This window comes from Meriones unguiculatus, chromosome 18, assembly GCF_030254825.1.
Source record: "Meriones unguiculatus strain TT.TT164.6M chromosome 18, Bangor_MerUng_6.1, whole genome shotgun sequence".
NCBI lineage: Eukaryota > Metazoa > Chordata > Mammalia > Rodentia > Muridae > Meriones > Meriones unguiculatus.
The window spans coordinates 38650437-38673087 of record NC_083365.1 but is presented as its reverse complement, the minus strand read 5'-3'; the positions used below and the strand labels follow the sequence as shown (position 1 = coordinate 38673087).

Below are 22651 nucleotides of genomic sequence, written 5' to 3'. Positions count from 1 at the left end.
TTCTTCTCAAGGGAGAGCACAACTACCCTTAAGATCTAGAGAGGACAGGAGCGCCACAAAGAGACCAACAGAGACAAAAAAAAAAATCTGGGCCCAGGGGGTCCTGCAGAGACTGATGAATCAACCAAGGACCATGCATGGAGAGGACCTAGACCTCCTGCTCAGATGTAGCCGATGGCAGCTCAATCTCCAAATGGGTTCCCTAGCAAGAGGAGTGGGGGCTATCTCTGACATGGACTCGGTGGCTGACTCTTTGATCAGCTCCCCATGGCTAGGTGGCCTAACTATGCCACTGAGAAAGAGGTTGCAGCCATTCCTAATCAGACCTGATAGGCTAGGGTCAGATAGTAGGGGAGGAGGACCTCCCCTATCAGTGGACTAGGGAAAGGACATAGGAGAGGAAGAGGGAGGAAGGATGGGACTGGGAGGAGATGAGGTAAGGTGCTACAGCCAGGATACAAAATGAATAAATTGTAATATTGTAATAAATAATAATAATAAAGAAAAAACATTAAACTCACTGAGCTTTCCTGGTACAGATTTGCTAAGATAAGCCTTTTTTTTTTTTTTTTTAAATCTCATTAACAACCACTTTTTTTTTTTTTTCAGTACAGAACTTGCAACATAAGTCATGAGGAAGAAATGCAGTCTATATACTTGCTGGTTCCAGCAACCCTCTGAAATATTCTCTACAGGTTCACAGAAAAGGTATATTTTTTTTCACTCAAATCCTATTCTTCACCTCTAGGGACAGGATGAGAACTTCAGTCAATGTTGTGGGAGATTCTTTCGGAGCTGGGATCGTTTATCACCTCTCCAAGTCTGAGCTGGACACCATTGACTCCCAACACCGTATGCATGAAGACATCGAAATGACCAAGACGCAGTCCATTTACGATGACTCCAAGAGCCACAGGGAAAGCAACTCCAACCAGTGCGTCTACGCCGCACACAACTCTGTCATGATAGATGAGTGCAAGGTACCTTTCCCTTTCCTGGATATCGAGACCTGCATCTGAATAGCGCATGCTGGACTCCTTAAAAAACGCGAAACTCTGCATCCATTCTTACCATGCTTTTGTAAGGAATCATGTAACCCAAGCTTCTGTGAGACCCAGGCCGCCTCACTCTGCACCCAGCACGGTGGGAAACCAACAAGCCTGACACTAAAAGAACCAGTCGGTCGCTTGTTCCAACAGATTCCCACCTCCACCTCACTCCTCTAATTTGGTCAGTTTTCTTCATTCTTTGGGCCAGGAATTTGTGGTGGTTAGAACTCCGATGGCCTTCAGATATTCTCTTCCTCAAAGGAAGGGTCAGGGAAAATGTTGATCAAATATCATTGACTTTATACAGCATGAGTATTCCTCCTTACTCTTTATTACAAATTGTTTTTTTTAAAAAAATCACATAAAAGTTTGATTGGCTGTATTTCTTTTATTTTATTATATATATAAAAAATTGGGGTGGGGAAGGTAAGTTTTATTCCAGCTTTTATTTTGCATCCCAAATGGGAATGCAGTTTCAAGAACAAATGTCCTTCAAAAACAGTCATCCTGAAAGTCTTTTTAAAATGCCAAATATCACACACTCCAGTTCTCCTGCAGTGTGGATGTTCTGGGTTCTCCTCCAAGCTGTTGGGTGCCGAGTCTTCAAGCTTGATGGGTTCTAGCTGGCCTTCACTGTAACTAACTTGACATTCTTAAAGATAGTGTCGTGACCAGAGTGACGCAAACTTGGAGAAACCCTGGTAGATGAGAGAATGGTTAGCTTGCTAAAATTATTGAGTGTCGTAGCTTTGGCCCTTATGAGTCAATAGAGATCACTTCTACCTTTTTGACTCCTGCTGAAGCAATCACATTTCATCTTCTTTTGTTAAGTCTTGGGCCATTCCTAGTAGTGCCATAGTTTCTGCCAGAGAACTAAGGCTAACAGATGTCATTCCATTTACCATACTGTATGTATGTCCAGAAGACCAGAGGGTCTCCCTTGTTCCCTCTGTATCAAGTACATGTGCAGGCAAGCCAGGACTCTGCTACAAACTGGAGTGTAAGACTTCTCTTTAATTAATTAGTTAACAAGACAAAAATAATTTTCATTTTAAAATTTTGGATAGACTTTGGGGCAACAATCCATTTTCTTGGAATGTTAGTGTTTTTCACATCCAAGTGAATATTTAAGTTCCATTTCACAAAAAATGTTTGGATCAATAAGGGTAAACATTCTGATAGAATGACTTTTATACTTATCAAGTATTTATTGTGTGCCTTGTAAGATTTAGTGGTGTGTCCTTACCCCTTACCCCATTGGCATCCAATATTTTAATATTCACCCAGTAATTACTGAGTGCCTAGCCTATGCGGTCCTGACTTATATACTAGAGATATGCAAACAAGAATATGTGGTATAATACAAGAGAGAAAGTTTCAACTCAGATCATTTGCATGCAAGGAAACATAAGATGTGACAAAGTGGAATCATACGTATTTTTTGTTTCACAGTTATGTGCAAAAAGCATCCTAGTTAATGGTGGGACCATTTAGGAGCTCCTCAAATGGCTTCTTAAACTGTGGAGAATGTGCTTTGAAAAGCAGGTGTAGAGGGATGAAGATGTCTTTGGATTTCAGACTTATTTTTCTTAGAGATAGCAAGAGTATTTTACTATGTGTCTTAAGCAAAACGTTGCAAACTGTAAAGGGAGTAAATTGACCCTATCACTATAAAGCAGCCCTGTAAATAGTGACATTTGGTCTCCATTCATCATTATCATTTCCCATCTCCCCAAACAAAATGTCTTGGCTGTGGCCGGCACTCAGTAAATACTGGTTGAATACACCCCAGTAGCATCTTGGTTCCATTCCATGTTCAGATAGCCTTTGTTTTATTGGACAGTTTTGTAGAGTTAGCTGATCAATTTCTCCATAAAATTGACTACCCAGTCAACCTCCCGCATCTGTGCAGGATAATTAGCATTTAGATGGTCAATATTCAATCTGAGAAGACCCTGTGGATAACGTATCTAGGTGAATTGGTTTCATAAATCTCTTAGATGCTTGTAATTTTAGTGAGGTGATTGGCTTTCGCTCTTTAAAGGGGATCAGATCTTCAGCCTTTCACTCAAAGTCAGTTACCTGTGTTGTCACTGATGTTGAAGGAGGCAGCCAGAGCTATGCGCATAGGTGCACATCCTTTTCTGAAGTATTTGGGTCACAATTATTGGAAGAGTGTGTCAGTACTGCTTGCCAAGGCTTACCCTTGACTGAACAAGAACAAGACGGGTAAAATGGCTTAGGGAGTGGACCTAAGCTTTCTTTGTTTCAGCAGGGGGTAAAGACACTGTCCCAACTACCTTTGAAATATAGGTCCCAGTTTTTACAAACAAAAAGCAAACATCTTCCATGTGCTGCCTGGTCTCTGGAAGCCTTCCTTGACAGTTTATGGAAGGGAAAGCCAGTTTGCTGCAGCTCTGGTCAAAGCTTTAGTAACTACTTCAAGCATTGTTATGTCATGCTAGTCTCTTATCTCATAATGGTAGTTTGGAGTTATGCAATAGCCTTTTAATTCTCCTCTGAGTAACAGCACGTAAGTCATCACTGCTGATTGCATGCATTCTAAGCAATGGCGAATGGGCAGGGTGGAGGTATGTGCTATTTGGGAATTGGAAGAATGGATAGTTTTTCATTTTCTTTGCATGGTTCGCCAAGGGCACTTGGTTCTCTGTTCCTAGCATGCGGCCTGCTCTTGATGCATGCATTTCATTTCCACTTGGGTAAAAAGGAGGTCCGATTTCTTTCAAACTTTGCTGCATTTGTCGTGTCTTCATATTCTAATGCTTCCATAAATCCAGTCTCTTCATTATGTGGAATATCAGTCGTGGGTTTAAGTTTGCACGTGACGTTGAGGACAGACAGACAGAAGGTAAGCTAGGAAACCTGCTTAGAAGTGGATGGGAGAACTTCCCTCCTGCATAAAGGTTCAGCTTGCTCTGAGCCACAAAAACAGAATATAATTATAGGTTCTTAAATCTGTACGTTAAAATGATTTGGAATACACTGATACTGATCTCCTGTTAAACATTTCATTTTTTAATTACTAAAGCCAAGTTAACTTATTCAGTAGAGCCAAAACAGCATTTTTCCCCCCAGTCATTAAGACTGCAACTGTATAAAATTCACCTGGTCTCACTGTGGCTGAACCTTTCACATGCATGAGTAGAAGTAGCGGCCTTGTTCTGGATTTCTTTCTGTATGGTTGTATGGAGCAGCACTTGGCACTCACTGTGTTTTAAGGACTACAGTAGTATGTCATAGGTCCATGGGTCATGAGATACTCCACAACCCTCGAACTTTGCCGAAGTTGTCCCCACACTGCTGAGCATCAGTGATCCCTCAGAACCCTCCAGGCAAATATGGATAATTGAATTCCCCACTCACTGTTGAACACCAAGACGGGTTCACAACTAATTGTGGAGGAATACCATCTAAAACTATCATTTCGGCATACACTGTAAGCTTGGATCTGGTGCTTCTTCACATGACCCATGGGTGGTGTTTCTGTGGTTCATGGCCTGTAAGTTGGATGTTGATGGTAATTGTTTTCAGGTAACTCTGGCGGCCAATGGAAAGTCAGCTGACTGCAGTGTTGAGGAAGAGCCTTGGAAACGTGAAAAATAATCACCTGACTCTCAGCCAATTCTTGAATAAGCTCCCCAGCGTATCTTATGGTAAAAGATGCTCTAAACAGGCTTCCTTTACAAAAGGAAAATGCATATATATTTCTATGTTTACTTAATCTGTTAGCTGAGGTGTAGAGGAGCTGTTGTACACCCATGATGACAGGCACCGTGCTATGTCTTTGCCAAATAATGCTTCATAACTGTCTAATTTTCTCACTTGTGTTGTTGTCTGAATGGATGCTGCTGGAGAAACCACTATGAATGGAAGACAAGTTCTTGCCAGCTCCCCCTGTCTCATGCAGAACTGTGGATGATGCTTTCCCAAGGGGACAGGAGGAAAGCAGTGTCGTACATGCCAGGGACTTGAGACAGTGAGCACTCATGGCGTGGCATTCCTTAAAGTGTTCATGGCTCGCCTTGTTCCACACAAAAGATTCTACTAGAAGATTCTAGAAATACCGCCCCTACAGGCTGTAGGGTTGGCACCTACCTTGACTGAAAGCATCTGTCTTAGGGAACTCTGACAACTTACCTTTTTGTGCACTAAGTTAAATGTTTCAGAGTTTCAGTGGGTGCCCATACTCTGAAAGGTCTGCCTTTCTGTGTGTGTGTGTGTGTGTGTGTGTGTGTGTGTGTGTGTGTGTGTAAAATGGGAAATTTCAAATTTGAAAATGAACTAGGAATTATTTGATTATAACCACCGTATACCTTGAGAAAAGGAAAGGAGCATAGTCAACCTAATTTTTAACCAGATTTAAATATTCAAACCCACTTGTTTGACTTGCGCTCATACAGCATAGTGAAGTCAAGTGTGTCTGTCTGATCTGTGTTTTTGTTGTTGTTATTTTGCTCATAGATTCCCATTTAAGTTCCTAACAAAAAGATATTTTCAATATCCAAATTGCTTCCATTCCATTCTCATTCACTTACATGGATGAGTGTTTTACTGCCTCCTCACATAAAGAGACGCATGTTGGCTGTGCCTCTTTTCATATCATCTTGGCATATATCTGATATATAAAAAGTGTTCTGTAATATCAAAGCACACGAAAACCATCACAAGACGTAGAAACATCCTCCCCCTTTGGAGAGAACGGAACAGAAAGGAAACATCTATACAAAATCCTATGAGGGTGATATTCCTGTGACAGAGTTCAGGCAGCCTCAGTCTACCACATGGTGACAAAGAATGGCTCTACACAACTTTCCAGATGGAACCCTTTCCAAGGACCATGAAATTCTGAAGAAAGAAATAATATAATTGGCACAGCGTGGTGTTTTGCCTGTGGTAGGCAGCCAACGAATCCTTAATGATCGGTTGTGCAAGCTAAAATTGTGAATGTCTCCATTATTATCTTCTGTTGAATAACCCACAGTATTTTCCTAAGATTCCTGGGTTTAAGGGTTAGCTGGGAACTTGGACCACTGAGAAACAAAACGTTTGACTGAAAGGAGTGGATGGAACCTGGGTCATAGGCCAGAGCACATGTGTCCTTTGAGGCAAGTAAACTTGAGGAGACATAAATAGGAAAAGGACCCAGCATTTCTGAGGAAGAGCACTGAGACATCGCCTCTTCTTTTAGCCTCTCTTGTGACTTCTCTCCTTCAAATCAGACAGTTTGGAAACATACAAAAGACAAGAGATTCCTGTGGTCTTTACCTTATAAAACCCCAACTGTTAAATTAAAACAAGGATCACCATTGAGCAGTATTAACTGAATTATTTTGTTTTGTTTCAGCTTTTGGCTTTTGAAACAAGGTCTTGCTATGTAGCCCAGGCTAGCTTCAAATTCATATTCCTCCTGCTCCGCTTCAGTTCTAAGATTATCGGTGGGCACCACTGCATCAGCTGGCAGATGGTTTTTGAAGGCCGTTTGTTTTTCGGTTTCATTTGAGGGACAGTGACCAGGGTAGCAGTGACAGGCAATTAATCCCTTACAGAAGGCAAGAGGTGCCAAGAGGATAGTCTTCGGTTTAGCTGCAGAACTATGCTAGATAGTCTGAAAGTGGTACCCCAGGGCCTTCCTATGCTGAGTACATGTATCTAGGCAAAGCGCCCATGAGCGTGGTGGGTTTTGAAGTGTGGGAGTTGGGAATGCCATTCCACACAATGGGTCTCCCCATAGGAGAAGACACAGGCTACCTGGGTACTCGTGCATGCACAGGATGACAAAGTATGTCATCTCCTCAGATTCTGCCTGAGATCTTTCTTGTTTGTCTCGTCTCTGGCTCTCCTTTAGCAGTCCTGTTAGCCTATATAAGAAGAAAATACGTTTGTCTACCTGAACCAAGGTACACTGCTTCCCCAGTCAGGTTTTGCTGACTACATATATTATCTCATGAGGATATGCTAAAGAAATCACATTTATCTGGAAATTGAATAAATCATATTTAAAAGAAGTAACTTATCAACTAGGAGAGTCTCCTGAAAATCTAGGATGTGGATGGAACTGACGTAGTACTACTGTGTCTTGTTTTTGTAAGGCCTCGTAAACTTTCCCATGCTGTGCCCACTGGGGATTCCCTTGCCTAGAAAAGGTGCCATAAGCTGAGTGAACAGATCCAGAGTATATTCTAGTAGTCTTAGTCTAAATAGGGTGCCCGCCACTGTGTGTATGCATTAATAGGGCCGTGCAGATCTAAATGCCCATAATGATTCCTCTTCTATGTGTAGTTTCTTCTCTCTCTCTCTCTCTCTCTCTCTCTCTCTCTCTCTCTCTCTCTCTCTCATAGACATTTCTATTACAGGAATGGTGTCCTGGCTGAATTACCAACCTTACACACACATACATACATACACACACACACACACACCAGAGGATATGTGTCACATACACCAACTCCAGAGAGGTTTGAATATTGGGGCTTTGGCAGCACTAGTCCTTTACTATTCAGTTAATACTTTTGAGCAATCAAAATCATTTCAGAAGAAACCAACCTAAGAGACATTCATCCTTCTCTGTCCCATCCTTTCCCTTCAAGAATCAAGACGAATCACCATCTAACTATTGAGTAAAATTCAGCAAAGCCATTTCAGTCGGTGAACAAAATGATGGCTTAGAAGGTAATATTTCACCCTAGGTTTCTGAGGGTGGCTGTACACCAGAGAATCCAGGTAGCCCTCAGGACCTAAGCACACAAAAATCTCAGTAAAGGCCTGTAGTTGAGTTTAGGACCACAAGGTCACTACCATATTCTGTTTTTTTTTTTTTTTTTAACTTCCTGTTGTGTGTAGCAAAAACCTGTATGGCCTCATTGCCTGGAAAAGTTTTCATGCTCTGTAAAAGACAAATAGCCATTTCTCCTCACTAATTATTAGTCAGCTTGGACAGTCACAGAGTGAAGAAAAGAGCCAAAGTGTCCCTGGATGAAAACTAGGAAAGCTGAGGAGGGGTAGAAGGATTTGGTGCGTGGGCCAGTCCCTGCGGGGGGATGCCATGCCTCTCAGTGGTCTGCTGGTTAGATCTCAGCTAACTTCCAACAGGGGCTGGAAAATCGTGCCACACACAGGTGCGCTCAGTCAGAGGCCCTTTGAGAACTCAGATGTCCTCAGAAGAAAATGCAACCCTGCCTTGTTTTTTTGCAAATAGTCTTCCCTTTGTTCTCCAAAGTAGAAGTTTACTGTAATTTTTCACTTTTGTCAGAATCTAGGCTCTTCCCTAACACATTATTTTCCTCATGCAACAAAGCAATAAATCCGAATAGGTGTTCGCATGCTCTGACTCCCAATAAACAAGCCTGGGCAGCTCTGGCCTCCTTTGCTCTGGCCTCCTTTGATGACTAAAACTGCAGCAGTTACACCCTCAGGGGCTTTCTGCTTTCTGCTAGGACCATTCTGTCTGCCTTGCATTTTTTTTTTTTTTTTTTTTTTTTTGCTTTGCTTCTTCTCCAGCTGAGCTCATTATCAGCTAAGAAGGACTAGATGGGATTTTCCAGTATTGGGAGACTTTCAGGACTCCAGGGTCATAAGAAAATTGAGGTTTAAAGAGTCTGAAGCAAGGGTTTCCCAAAGCAAGTTGTCACATAAGATTAACGGTGTTGGCATCTATAGTAATCTCTGGCTAAACCCAAAGGAAGGGTCGCTGAATGCCAACCACACCAGGTGGCAGCTATGACAGCTATTTTTTTCCATGGGTGGAGAGATAAAATCTGCTTAAAACCCATTTAGGATTTTCCCTAAAACCCTCTCCCCAGATCACCGTTTTCTTCCTTTCCTTTCCCCCTTTTCTGCCCCATTGCTCAATAGGCTGCTTGGTAAATGACCGTATAGTTACGTGGAGGTTGATTTGGGAGCAGATAACAGGAGATCTTAACTGAGTAATAGCCAGTCTCACCGCCTAATGCCATCATCAGGCAATGGCACAGAGATACTTAAAAACAACGCAGTTTGGGAGAGGAGACATTGATTAGACACTGCACACTCGTAGCTGGTAGAGCTTACACAAGCCACTGTCTGCCCAGGCCTGTCATGTTTCCATATGGGAAGAGAAGGGATTGGGCCAAATGCAGTTTTCTAATCTCTGCTTTGCTTTCTTCCATCTTGCTGCTCCAAAACACGGCTTATTAAGTTGGAGAGACATACACAATATTGACTATTCAATTTAGACAGATTTTTTTTTTCTCATCCCTTTTGGGAAAACTGCAGCTCAAGCTTCTAGTCATTCCATGCTTTGCAGCACACTTGAAGAGTAGCCACGTTAACCCACAGTTCACTGCTGTTTTGAGACACCAGTAAATATCCTCTGGGCAAAATCCCTATTATCTAAACTCACTGTTCTCGCAGAAGCAGCGATTCTGCCCAGGGAAATGCTCGGCAGAGTCTCCGTGAGGAACCAGACACCTCGCAGCTGCATTTGAGTTCTTGCATCATACCTGCTGTAGCAACAGAGCCCACTCCAAATACTCAGCCCACACCATTTTCCCCAAACGGCCCTAATTGCCAACCCTATGTGGGAATTTGGGAGCCTCTGGAAAACAAGCTCGAACACTCCTGACATTTGGTGCAAGATTTGCACAACCACAGCAACCGTTTCCACATACCTTTCCATCCGCATGCGTGCAGACATGCCCATCCTTTTCTCAGCAGAGACGTGCAGGAGGGTTCGAGTTCATTTGAAAGTTTTCCCCTTGATTTACTTGTGTAACAGACATAACATCCCAGCAAGAGAATCTGTCGCTTACAAGAATGGAGTTTTCCCATTTGCCCCTTTCCTTTTCTCTGACTACAGAGTCTCCAAGTAACTAGAAATGTGAGAGGTGGCTATGCCTTACCCTCCCTGGCTCTGTTGTACTAGGCCATAGCTTGCATTTTCACCCTCTGACCAAATTTCTAGGACAGTGGAGTTGCTGTAGCTAGCTAGTGTGGTGAATATCCTCACTGTCAGAAAAGATTTCAGCTCTTCCAATTTGGAGAAGCAAGATGGACATCCAGGTCCAAAGGGGTTAATTTTTGTTAGTGGTGATGATGGTGGCTGGGTTTTTCCCTCCCCTCAAAGTGGCAGAAAATCTAAAGTGAGGACAGAAAGGTATTTCTTAACTGGCCCACTTTAAGGTCACTGCAGAAAAGTGGAAGATGTTCTGCAGGTCCTGTGGGATAAGGTTCACGCTAAGACCCTGAACCATTCCTGATCAGTTTTTTTTTTTTTTTTCTATACCCGATCTTGTTTTATCTTTCTTCCTTGGATCCAATTGCCCATTTTGGTATTTTTAAAAGTCTCTCTGGTTGTATTTTGAGAAGCTTTTGTGCTGAGAATAAAATGTACTGTTGGAACAGACCAATGTTCTGCAGAGGCAGCACATGACCTGGACAATGGGTGGCAGCATAACTGGTTCCCTCTGGAGAGATCCCCAGTCCCTGGGCGAGCTTTGGAACCTAACAACCGACTGTTATCTTTGTCATCATCCTCTGGGACATGAGGATGATGCAGTCAGAGCCTTGCTGCTTTTTGGTTCTGTTTCTCCTCATGACAACCATCTGTCTTGCCTGGAAACAGCCCTCTCTGCCTTTGGTAGGTGACAGATACACTCAGGAGCCAAGGAAGTTGGTCAAATATATGCCTAAGGTTTCTTCACGCTGGAACAAATTCCCCAACGCACACAATCAGAAACTCAGCTCCCAGGTGGCTAAATACACACACATTCCCTCTGCTGTTCTAAGAGCCTTCAGTATCCAGACTCTCCTGCAAACCACCTCCCACCTTTCCTTTCTCTTCTTTCCTCCATAAAATCTTCAGCATTCCATCCCCATGTTGCACAACACAGACCAGATCATCTGGTCACTATAAAGATTTGTATATATTAAAACACACCTACTTTTTGGAGAATTTTTTTGTATATTCTTTTTCTATTTGTTTTCTACAGCTTGAGGAGAGAGCTGGCAAACTGTGAATCTCATTTTATCTTGATGCCAGCAGATATATTTTAGCTTCCTGGTACAAATCTGTGTTACTAGGGACAACAGATTGCCCTCTGATCAGTATTGCGCCTCAAATCTACAGAATTACTTTGGCCCAATCTTATACTCTTTCTTACACAAATCCCCAAATTTCTTTGCTATTATTTATACAGAGAAATATTTATAGTCCTGGATAATACAAGTTTAACATTAATTTAATCTTGTTACATGTTTGTATCTATTCAGAAATCGTAAAGACTCAGAGTAGGCTGATATAATCTATTTAGTATCTGTAATTTTTCAGACAGATATTTTCTTACACTATTTTCTATACAACCACATAGACAGAAGTATAACAAATTAGAGCACAAGTTTCTATAGCAATTTAGGGGTATCAACTATTTCCTGAGCATACAGCCACATTTGAGAAATTTAGGAACTCAGTCCTTCATGATGCAATGAGGAACATGACCAAACTAAGATCGAGGAATTGCTTAAACCCTGTAGGTAGGTAGTATATGCATCTGGACAGTTAATCCTTCAGCGTCGAGGAATGGTGCTGACTTCTTTTTTCCAACACCAGCCCTTGTTTTCCCAATCGACCATTCTAATTTTACTTTCCCATAAGATGAATAAAGGCCGGTGCTAATAGTGGGATCATTTCTACATCAGAATCTCCCATGTGTTCCTAAATGTTTATGTGAAAATTGGCCTCGGAAGACATTGAATAGGAAAGACTGAGGATGAGAGGTAAGAAAAGAATTCGGGACAGGTTTGGTGCAGTCTTAAGTCTTGCCAAGGAAAATGATAGTAAAACCTCACATTGTTATATGAATTGAACATATATTTTTTAAAAAAGAAATTAAAGACAACATATTTTTCGTACCCAATCAGAATCCATGCTGTATCACGGGGGGGCTGGAGGTGGGAGTCACACTGAGATTATTTAGAATAAACCCAAATAGTTTTTCCTCAGGTAGGCAGCAAACTATATAACCTCCCCACGAAGTAAACCCGAAGCCACGGAAAACCCAAGGTGTCTTTCCTCCGCCAAACACACTCTCTGCAGTGGTGGGAGGGCTAGTGTTTTAGTGTGTTTGAAAGAATAATTATTGCATAGATTGCATATTAGGACGTATTTGAACCTGCTCCTCATTAGGTGAACAGATTAGATGTGCCCTCAACTGGTTAAGATTGTATCTGTTTTCAAGTACAGCTAGCTATCCGAGCATGATGTTCTGTGTGTACACCCTGACGCTTGGTTCACGCATGAAGACAGTGCCTGCGCACTTTGTGTATCGATGATGTGGCTGTTTGTGTGTAATCTCAGTGAAACCGTGTATAGATGTGATTTAATTTAAATGTTGTTCTTTGCTGTTTATCTAAACACAATAGATGTGTCAGTTGCCACTTGGAAAACCTTTCTTTGCTGTCTTAGGGATCTACTAGGGATTATTTCTCTTTCTCAATGTGATCTGAGTGAAGAACTTACCCATTAAACCTCCGTACTGATGATTGTTTGCAAATCTATGTGTCCAGCACCGTTGTAAATACAGCTCTGAGCAGGGATGGGGTTGAATACGTGTCCTGCTACATGATGAAAGGTCATCCTATGCCTGCGTCATTCCCACTCAGTGCACCAGTGGAACTTGTGGTTGCCAAGGCTGAGGAAGGTCTAGCATGAGGACGTTCATCTTCTGTCCTCACTCACCAGTGGTATGGGCTTAAAGAGACTGAAAATAAAAAGAAAAAAAGGTCCAGCTTCTCCTCGGCATACTCAACCACGCCTGCAGGGAAGGATCAGCATCTCTGGTTGTCAGATCTTCATCATGATGTTCATGGCCTAAGATTAAGAAGAGCCTTGTTCCCCTTGACATCCTGAGTTGGAGAACAGGAAAGTGTTTACTGATTAGCAGCCACAGAGGTGAGACCCCCCAAAAGCACAGTTCTGGCAGCAAAAAGCACACTTGTCAGAAAACAACAGAGTACTAAAAGCACAGCAAGGCCAGGGGTCAGCAACAGCCAAGGGCCAGCCTTGACAGCGGCAGAGGATTGACCTCTGATGCACTGATCCCAAGTATGTGACAGGAGTCAGATCTCCTCTACCCAGTGTCTTCTGTTTTCATGTATAGAATGGCTAAAAATGAAATTTACAGTGGCAATTAGATGCTGTTCTCCCAAACTGCATTCTCACTAAATACTGTGTGTGTGCGGGGGGTGGGGGGGAAGTTATAGTTCCTGTAACCCCTTTCTTCCCCACAATGATGGAAGAAAAAGCAATGTGCCCCTCTGTTTTCTAAAAGATCACAAAGGTGTGAAGCACATTCATTTTCAGGAGCTTCATCGATGTGTGGGGTGAGGGGATGATGTGGCTGCTTCCTTCAAATTCTGGATGAAAAAAAAAATACCGAAAGAAAAGTAGAATTTAGGCAGGATTATTTTGAATGAAGGATAAGATTAATGGTTTCCCTCACGTTCACGCTCCCCGTTGTTCTGATGTCATGTAGCATAGTGTATCTACGAGCACATGGTATTTAAAGACTAATGAATGCAAAAAGATGAGAAACTCAACTAATTTGGAAGTTGTTTCTTATATATGGTACTAGGAAATGCCTTGTTGGCAAAGCACACCTTGGGTAGTTGAGATCTCCTGTGTTTGTCTTTAGCTTTTCTGTGATGTGCACTGATGACTGTAACATTTTGTATGTAAAGTAACTGGATATTCTTCACATGCTGGAAATAACCTGTGAATCCAATCTTTCACTAAGTGTTTTAACTCCTGTGTATATATATCTCTCTCATCAATAAATGTGGATTCCACTTTGTTTTGGTAGTCGCCTGTTCTTCTTCACCTCCCACTTCAGTCCGTTAGCTACACAGTGTTAGTTATATCTTTAGTGATCTCTGTGGATGAAATTACAGGCTGAAGCTTATGGTATTCCAAATAAACATTTTCTGAAAACCCCAGGATACGATAGCATCTTGTCTAATGAAGTAGAGCCAGTCAAATGGCATGTTATGATGGATCACCAGGGAACCAGCCATGAGAGGCTAGCCCTTAACCACAGGGGCATCTAAAAATCCCGTTCATTTCTTATTTATGTGGCATATCAATTCCTACATAGCTGGAAACACTTCTCCTTGCTGCCTTCATCCAGGGGTTGTCTTAGTCCACATCTCTGAAACACCTGACTTGAATACCTTGTGAGAAACTGAGGCTTTTCTGGGGTCATTTTCTAGGAGGTTGAAATGCCTGAGTTCAGGTGGCCATAGTCAGCAAAGGGCTCATGATGTCATAGCAGGCAAGTGACATCACATGGAAGAAACACAATACAAGAGTGCCCAGTTTGGTGTGTAGAAGAGGACTAACCTAGGCAGGGAGTCTAGTGTAAGTTGTACTAACAACCCATTCTCAAGGTAACCACTCAAGCTATGTGAGACGCCACTCACTCCGTAGAAGCAGACATTCATCTCCTCTGAGTTCGATAACCCAAATGACCTAGTCATTTCTCACTATATCCCACCCCTTAAAGGTCCTGCCACCTCTCAGTATTTGCACACTTAGGACCAAGCTTTTAGCACATTAACCTTTGTGAGTTGCTGAGATCTACATACAAACCACCCAGAAAGTATGAGGGAGCTGTCTCCATGTTTAGCAATGAGGTAAACAGAAACACAACAGACTCGATACTCACCCTCAGCCCCTGTTCGCCTTATTAGGGAACCCACTTGGAGTCTGAGCTGCCGTGGGCTCCATCTGTGCAGGGCTCTAGGTTATCTCCATGTATGGTCCTTGGTTGGAGTATCAGTCTCAGAAAAGGCACGTGGGCCTAGATATTTTGGTTCTGTTGTTCTCCTTGTGTAACTCCAGACCCTTCCAGGTCTTTCTATCTCCCCCTTCTTTCATAAGATTCCCTGAACACCAACAGCACAGGCTCTAAGATCAATAATCAATAATCAATAAATGAGACCTCATGAAACTGAAAAACTTCTGTAAAGCAAAAGACACTATCTTCAGAACAAATTGACAGCCTACAGATTGGGAAAGGATCTTCACCAACCCTATATCTGACAGAGGGCTAATATCCAGAATATATAAAGAACTAAACAAGTTAAGCAACAACAAATCAATTAAAATCCAATTAAATTAATCCAATTAAAAATAGAGTACAGAGATAAACAGAGAATTCTCAACAGAGGAATATCAAATGGCAGAGAAACCCTTAAAAAATGCTCAACATCCTTAGTCATTAGGGAGATGCAAATCAAAACGACTCTGAGATTTTACCTTACACCCACCAGAATGGCTAAGATCAAAACCTCAAGTGACAATACATGCAGGAGAGGATGTGGAACATGAGGAACCCTCCTCCATTTCTGGTGGGAATATAAACTTGTACAACCACTTTGGAAACCAGTCTGGCACTTTCTCAGACAATTAGGAATAGTGTGCTACTTCAAGATCCAGCTATACCACTCCTAGGCATATATCCACAATTCTTGTCACTAATGACAACAACTTGCTTAAATTGTTGGTGAAAATGAACACTTCATTTGATGCTTACTTGCCTTGGAGCTAAGTTTGTATCTCATCCACATTCAAAATGTCCACCAAAATCCTAATTTCAGGAAACATGCTGATCTGTACTTTGCTGGGTTGCCATTTTTTTTTTCTTTTAAGAAGGCAAATAGCTGAAACCAAAGTCAAAGCGATTAAGTGATTATTTCAACATTTAGAATGGATACAAATCAGCCAGGGTCAGCCAGTCCTCCATGGATGACTCAGACTGAGAGAAACTTAAGTGGGACCAAGAGCCCATCGCTCCTGGGTCATAGCTGGAAATCCATCCGTTTGTGGGGGCCAAGTGTTGCGTTGTTAGTGATGAAGAGGCAAGGATAAAGGAGAAAGAGTAATCTGGGGTGAGTCTAGGAGGAGCAATTGTAAACTGGGGGCTAGGACAATGGAGACTTCTGCATACATGACCGTCAGTTTCTGTTACTGAAGGAAATATCCCCAACAAATCCACTTACAAAGAGAAAAAGGTTTCTTTGACTCAATTACGGAGTCCAAGGCTGATCAAGGTTGCTGCTTTGGGGCCTGTAGCAGGATAGGAAGCACCTGATGAGGCCAAAAGCTTTATTATTAGGTTAAGAGAGAAAGAGGAAGAAGCGGGTTCCCATACTCACCTTAAAGGGCATACCGAAGAGACTGAAAAGCTCTTGCAGACACACACCTCTGAGTTGCCACCAGATCCCATTAGTTCCAAGCCTTGAAAGTGCGCCATCAGGAAGCATTCCAAACCCAGACTTCGATATAGGTCAAGTCTTTAGCACATTTGAAACACCTGATTTTAGATTAGAAAAATCTCTCAGCTTTTAACATTGAAGTTTAAATGTTTCCATTTAGGTAAACTAAGAAACCTACCTACACACACACATACACACGTGTGTGTGTGTGTGTGTATGTGTGTGTTACATGTAAATGCTATATGGAATGGAAACTGATACGACTGTTTTTAGCCTGTATCCTCCCTGGCCCATTCCGCTGCTTGCTTTCATGTTGATCATTCCTTTGCTTCTTAAAAAGAATTGTTTTGGGCCTGGGATATGGCTCAGTAGGTAAAATTCTTCAATACAAGCATGAAGACTTGAGCCTGGATCCCCAACGCCTACATAAAGAGCCAGGCATCGTGTCATATGCCTCAAATTCCAATTCTGGGGAAGGAGAGACAGGAAGATGCCTGTAGTCCATTTGCAAGCCAGTCTTGCTGAATTCGGGAGCTCCAGGTTCAGCAAGGGAACCTGTCTGAAAAATAAGGCAGAGAGACCTACAAAATGATACTTGATATTGACCTTTGGCCACAAGAGAAGAGAGAGAGAGAGAGAGAGAGAGAGAGAGAGAGAGAGAGAGAGAATGATTATAGTTTCATGACTGGATTGAGAAGAGGGTGAGCCAGGCTCTCTCACCATCCCCTTTAAAAGCATACCATAGTAACCAAACCTGAACACCTGAATCAGCTTTGAATGCTCATACAAAGGAATTCAGACCACTGGTGGTCTTAGAAGCAAGCATCCCCCCTCTATTTAGCTTTGTGTTTCTCAGTTCATCCATATTGTTTCAAATAGCTGGCACTTGTGTATTTTTACTGATAATACGATAGCACGTGAAGCGTGCTGCATTTTGCTTTTTGATTTCCTGCCAATGAACATTTGCCTCATTTCAAGGCGTTTGTGTCAAGCGGCGCTGATGTGACATCCATTCATATTTCCTGTGTATGTCCCCAGGAGGCTTTGGTGAGTGCACTCTGAGGCATACTAACAATGATGACAATGAAAATGAGTGTGAAGCTGAAGAGCTCTTATTCAGGCTTTCCATGACCCCCTCACTGTGGGCCGCCCTCAGTGCACCTCGAAATCTAAATACTGCTGCGTGTTTGAGGGAGTCAGATTCTCTACCAGGAACACCGAGGCATTCGCAGGAGAGTTCAGCTGAGGTCCTCTTTCCTCACACCACATGGAAAAACACACATGAGATGTGTTAAAGGAGACTGTGTAATCCTGGCTCTCCCTCGTTCTCATCTTACTCATAAAACTATAGTCTCTGTCTCTTTCTGTCTCTTTCTGTCTCTCTGTCTTTCTGTCTCTCTTTCAGATATGATAAAAGCTAGGCAGACCCCTCTTGATCCTTGATGACTTCCTCATTGGGCGATAATGTGTGAGACCACCATTAAGAGCAGGTTGTTCACTGGGATGTGAATTGCCATTCACATTCAAGTCACGAAACATTCCTTTACCTTCCCAAGAGCCTACAATGACTCCTGCAGCTACAGGAGTGTTGTAGCGGCAACATTCTATAAACTAGGTATTTTAGAAACTACAGTAAACTAACCCTTATCATTCTAGAGGTCGGACATCTGACTCCAGGGGATCTCTTGGGTTCTGTGGAGGACCCCTCAGCCTTGAAAGCTGTTATTTTCCTTTGTGTCTTTATATGGAAGAAAGAGGGCAAGAGAGAAACCCCAGAGCGTCTTTAACAAGTGTACTAATCTCATTTGTGAGGGCTCTATCCTCAAGACTTAATCACTTTCCAAAGGCCCCACTTGCTAATGCCATCAATGTGACCTTCAGGATTCTGGGAAAATACAACCACTAGGTTTATTGCAGCCTTACTGCCCTAGGATGGAGAATGGTAAGCTATAGAGGACATTGGCCTTAAAGAGGATGTGCTGTGGTGTGGCTGCCCCTGAGGCATGATCCTGAGGCTATCTCCTAAATACAGTGATATAAAGAAGAGGTGAGAGTTCTGCACTCAGAAGAGCAGAGCCACTAAGACAGTGTTGAGCTAGCCCCGGGGGAGCTTTGACAAAGTCTCATCACATTTTTCAGCCCAGGCTGGAAGGCCAGGGGGCTGTGCTGCCCATATAGTGTTGGCACATGTGCTGTAAGAACAGAAGACTGGGGAGTCCCTGGCAAAAATGAAAATTCTAGCTTTACAGTTTCTTCCTGGTAGTTTTAACAGTTTAGTTAATTCATCCTCTCACGAAGGCCGTGAGGGGCCATAGCTTCTCAGTCCTTGTAAGAAAAACAGGATGGAGGTACATGAAGCTTCTCTAAATGATGTGAAAACGACAGAGACAATCGTGCTTCGACACATGCACATTTAAAGGAAGAGTGATGTGGTCCGCAAAGCAGATAAATAAAATGTTTTTCACAGTTCCTTCCTCCCTCCTCACTGAGTCAGAAGAAATAGGCAAAAGTTCAAAATATTCATCTGCTGTTTAGGGTGATAAGATTGTAGTTTTCCAAATATTGTCTGGAAAAAAAAATCTAGTAGCTTCCAGTTAAGGGAAAGTGCAAATATTGGTTGCAAAACCTGGCTTTGTTGAGCTTCCTCACGGCTCCTGGCAGTGCTCAGATATCTTCTGGGCCTGGTTGGCATCCTTTCTCACAGAAGAAACAGCCATAAGTTTACCACTGCCCTCCAACTAAGTGAAAAGGTTTTAATTTTTTTTTTTTTTTGAACATAGGCTTCCTTCCCCACCTGATCCCAGATTTCCTCCTCATCTCAGAGAGTAAGATAGATCACAACCCACTGTGAAAAGACAAAAGACCTTGGGGGAGATGGAGTTCTTCAGGATTAGCCTGCATCTTTTTGCAGATGAGGATACCAGAACCCTCATTTAAGTGAGCTCACTAGCTCACTTAGTGGTAGGCTAGCTCACTAGCTCACTTAGTGGTAGGCTAGCTCACTAGCTCACTTAGTGGTAGGCTAGCTCACTAGCTCACTTAGTGGTAGGCTAGCTCACTAGCTCACTTAGTGGTAGGCTAGAGGAGGTGAATCAAAGTTAAATCCTGTTTCTTTTCATTGATTGTTTACTTCATCTTGCTTTTTTCCTCTACAGAATGGAGCTAATCAATGCATATGGCCTTCATGGTGTGTGCGTGTGTGTGTGTGTGTGTGTGTGTGTGTGTGTGTGTGTGTGTGTGAAGGCACATGAATATGCACTCACATGTTCCTGAGCCTGTGGAAAGCAGAGGTCAGCTTTGGGTGTCTATCCTCAGGAGCTGCCTTGTTTCTCGAGGCAATGAAGAAGTCTCTCCCTGGAATTTAGGGCTTGCCAGTTAGGCTTAGGTGGCTGGTCAGCTTGCCCATCCTCCTGCCTCTGCCTTCCCAGTTCTGGGATTGTAAACACACAACACCATGCCTAGCTTTTTAGGTTGGTGGCAGGGCTGAACTCTGCTCCTCACGTTTATATGGCAAACACTCTACCAACTCAGCTATTTCCCTAGCCTTGTAGAGGAATTGATGGCAGAATATCCTTGAAGTATTAGCTCAGTACTTGAAGCATACCAAGGCTTAGATCAATTATAGCTATTATCATCATTTTCAGCAGCAGCATCACCAACACCACCACTTTGTACTATCAATCCCAACTTCTTAGTGACTGGACTGGAAGATATCATACCTGTTAGTATTTTGGAACACAACCTGCTTCTGGGTGTGCTTCAGGACCAGGACAAGCGGCTCCAGGTTCTTCCAGCGTTCCCCAGTCCCTACCTGCTGCCTTGCATGGCTGACAACTCTCTCTTTTGACAACCCTCTACCCTGAATTTTCCAGGGCAGAGGCTTCCCCTACTCTTGACCTTGCAATCTGACCATTTTGTTGCTATAATTCTTCTCTCTCTCAACCTCTTGCATGCCAACCAAGAGCTGCTTCCAATGAGCCTAAATTTATATACTTTAACTTACCTTTTAAAAAGCAGCCCAAGCTCCCCAGTTTTTAATTATAGAAAAAGGGAGGAATGTTAGTATTTTGGAACACAACCTGCTTCTGGGTTACCTAGCAACCCATGATGATGTCATCAGGTGTCGCCAGCCAGCCAGGTGAACACACCTGGAAGGTGTGGTTATTGTGCCCCTTAAAAGGGTTGATCAGACACGTGATCTCTCTCTTACTCTAACTCTCTTACTCTTACACCCTCTCTTTCTTCTCTTTCTCTCTCTCTCGGGGCACCCCTCCTTTCCCCTTCCCTTCCCCCTTTCTTCCCCCAGCATGTCTTGCTACCCACTTCCTCCATACCTCCCTAATAAACCTCTTGCAGAGAGTATCGGTTGTCCCTCTGCTTCTTCTTCTTTTTAGTTTTTAACAATATCTTCTTTTTTCTGTTTGATCTTTTCCCATCTATGTCACACAGGCATCAATCTACATCTCAGCTGCCCTCCCCCAACGCGAGTTTTGCTGCTAGACTTTGAATCAGGGATAATGCATCCTTTCTTTAGAGAAGTTTCGTGGTCATCGTGATGTCATGTTATCTGATACTTAAAATGCCCTCCATCTCATGGCAAGGAAGGAGAGAAGGCACAGGGGTTCTTCAAGGAAAAGCAGCAAGTCTCATCCTGACCAAAAATGCTGCTCACTGGGATGGGATCTTGAACTTCCCAGCCTCCAAATGCAATAGGGATTTTGAGAAATGAAGCAATTATTTTCTTTCCTGGAGAGTCCCTTGGGGAGTTTCCAACTCACGGTGCTCATGTCCTCACAGAGACAAATGTCATGAGAAAAACCATTTCTGTGGAATGTGCCCAACCCAGCAGGGCCATTCAGAACTCCTTTGGCTGGGTCTTTTCCCAGTAGCTTTCTTTCCCTCATTCTTCTCTCCTCTGCATCATGTTCATGGACAAATGATGTTCACACTCCTCTCCTAATAGCTCTAGAAAACAGAACTTGTAAAAACTTCAGAGAGCATCTTTGTCATGGAGTTCCTCAGTTGCTTATATCTGTCGATAGTTCTCAGTGATATCTAGATCCATCACAATCTCAATTTACAGTTTATGAATAATAAAGTTTTTCATTTTTGTTAAAATGTATGTGTGAATCTGTGTGAATGGCACCATGTCCTCAGAGGACAGAACAAGACGGAGGAGAGTCCTCTAGTTGAAGTTCATGGTTTCTTTGGCATTACATTTCTTCATTTGGAGAGGGGAAGTAGTGTGTGTGTGTGTGTGTGTGTGTGTATACACACTCAACTGTATATGAGGATATGCATGTGTATATATGTAGATATGAATGTATATCTGTACATGTGTTTGTGGAGGACAGATATTGTCCATTTTATTTTAGTGTGCAGTCTCTCTCACTGGGACCCTAGTTTACCTAGGCTGGCTCGCCATGAGTCCCAGGGATCCAACGGTCTCTGTTTAACCAGGAAGTGGATTGTAACTGCACGTCACCACATCCAGCTTTTTATGGATGTGTTGGGGACCAAACTCAAGATCTCACAAAGCACTATGCTGATGGAGGCATCTCTTGATCCCAGAATGACATGCTGTTGGTATTAAAGACTTTATTTACTTTTATTTTATGTGTATGAGTGCTTTGCCTGCATATATGTATGTGCAATGCCAAATGGAAGCCAGAAGAGGGCATGGGATTCACTGAAACTGGAGTTATAGCCAATTGTTAGCCATCATGTGGGTGCTAAGGACTGAACCTTGGTCCTCTGAAAAAGCAACAAGTGTCCTTAACCACTGTGCATTTCTTCAGCCCCTATTAATATATTTGAATGAAACGCCCTCATATGCTAACAGATGCAGTCATATGCCTTTAAAAAAACATGTCTTTTCCTGCAACTGAAAAGTGTAAGAGGCTTTGGAGCACTCCGTCCTCAATGGGATGTCTTTATCCAAGCCCTCCCCTCAAGGATCAGGGATCAGATCAGAAGAGGAGGCAGAAAGATCATATGGATCAGATGTGGTGGATGACTCTAGGAAACAGCGTCTTCCTGCCACAACAGGACTGAGGCACATGAAGGCACCGTGGCAACACAGAAGACCTGCAGAAGTCCCAGCGCTGAGGGGGAGACCTGGCCATGGGGTCCCGCTCCTAACTAAGAACACATTTGCAAATGATGTCTGCTGGCAAGTGGAAAATTAGATGTTCGCTCGTTTGTTTTGTCACTATGTATATCAAACAGTACATGGCTGCACCTCTGCCCAGGACCAGGAGTAGCTGGCCAACACAAAGTGAACTCCACTTTTTTTTAACATGGGTGGTTTTGGGGGGAAATTTTTTTGTTCTTTC

At 42.8% G+C, this 22651-nt stretch overlaps 1 protein-coding gene across 3 annotated transcripts in view; it reads left to right on the top strand.

Moving 5' to 3' along the window:
* Positions 1-13894, top strand: part of Slc1a2 (solute carrier family 1 member 2) — a 140533-nt gene extending 126639 nt beyond the window's left edge. For all 3 annotated transcript variants that reach the window (XM_021629276.2, XM_060371425.1, XM_060371424.1), the window contains exons 10-11: positions 749-980; positions 4602-13894. In XM_021629276.2, the coding sequence (XP_021484951.1) occupies positions 749-980; positions 4602-4673 (304 nt within the window). In that variant the 3' untranslated portion in view covers positions 4674-13894. The remainder of the gene's footprint in view (positions 1-748; positions 981-4601) is intronic.
* The last annotated feature ends 8757 nt before the right edge of the window (positions 13895-22651 follow it).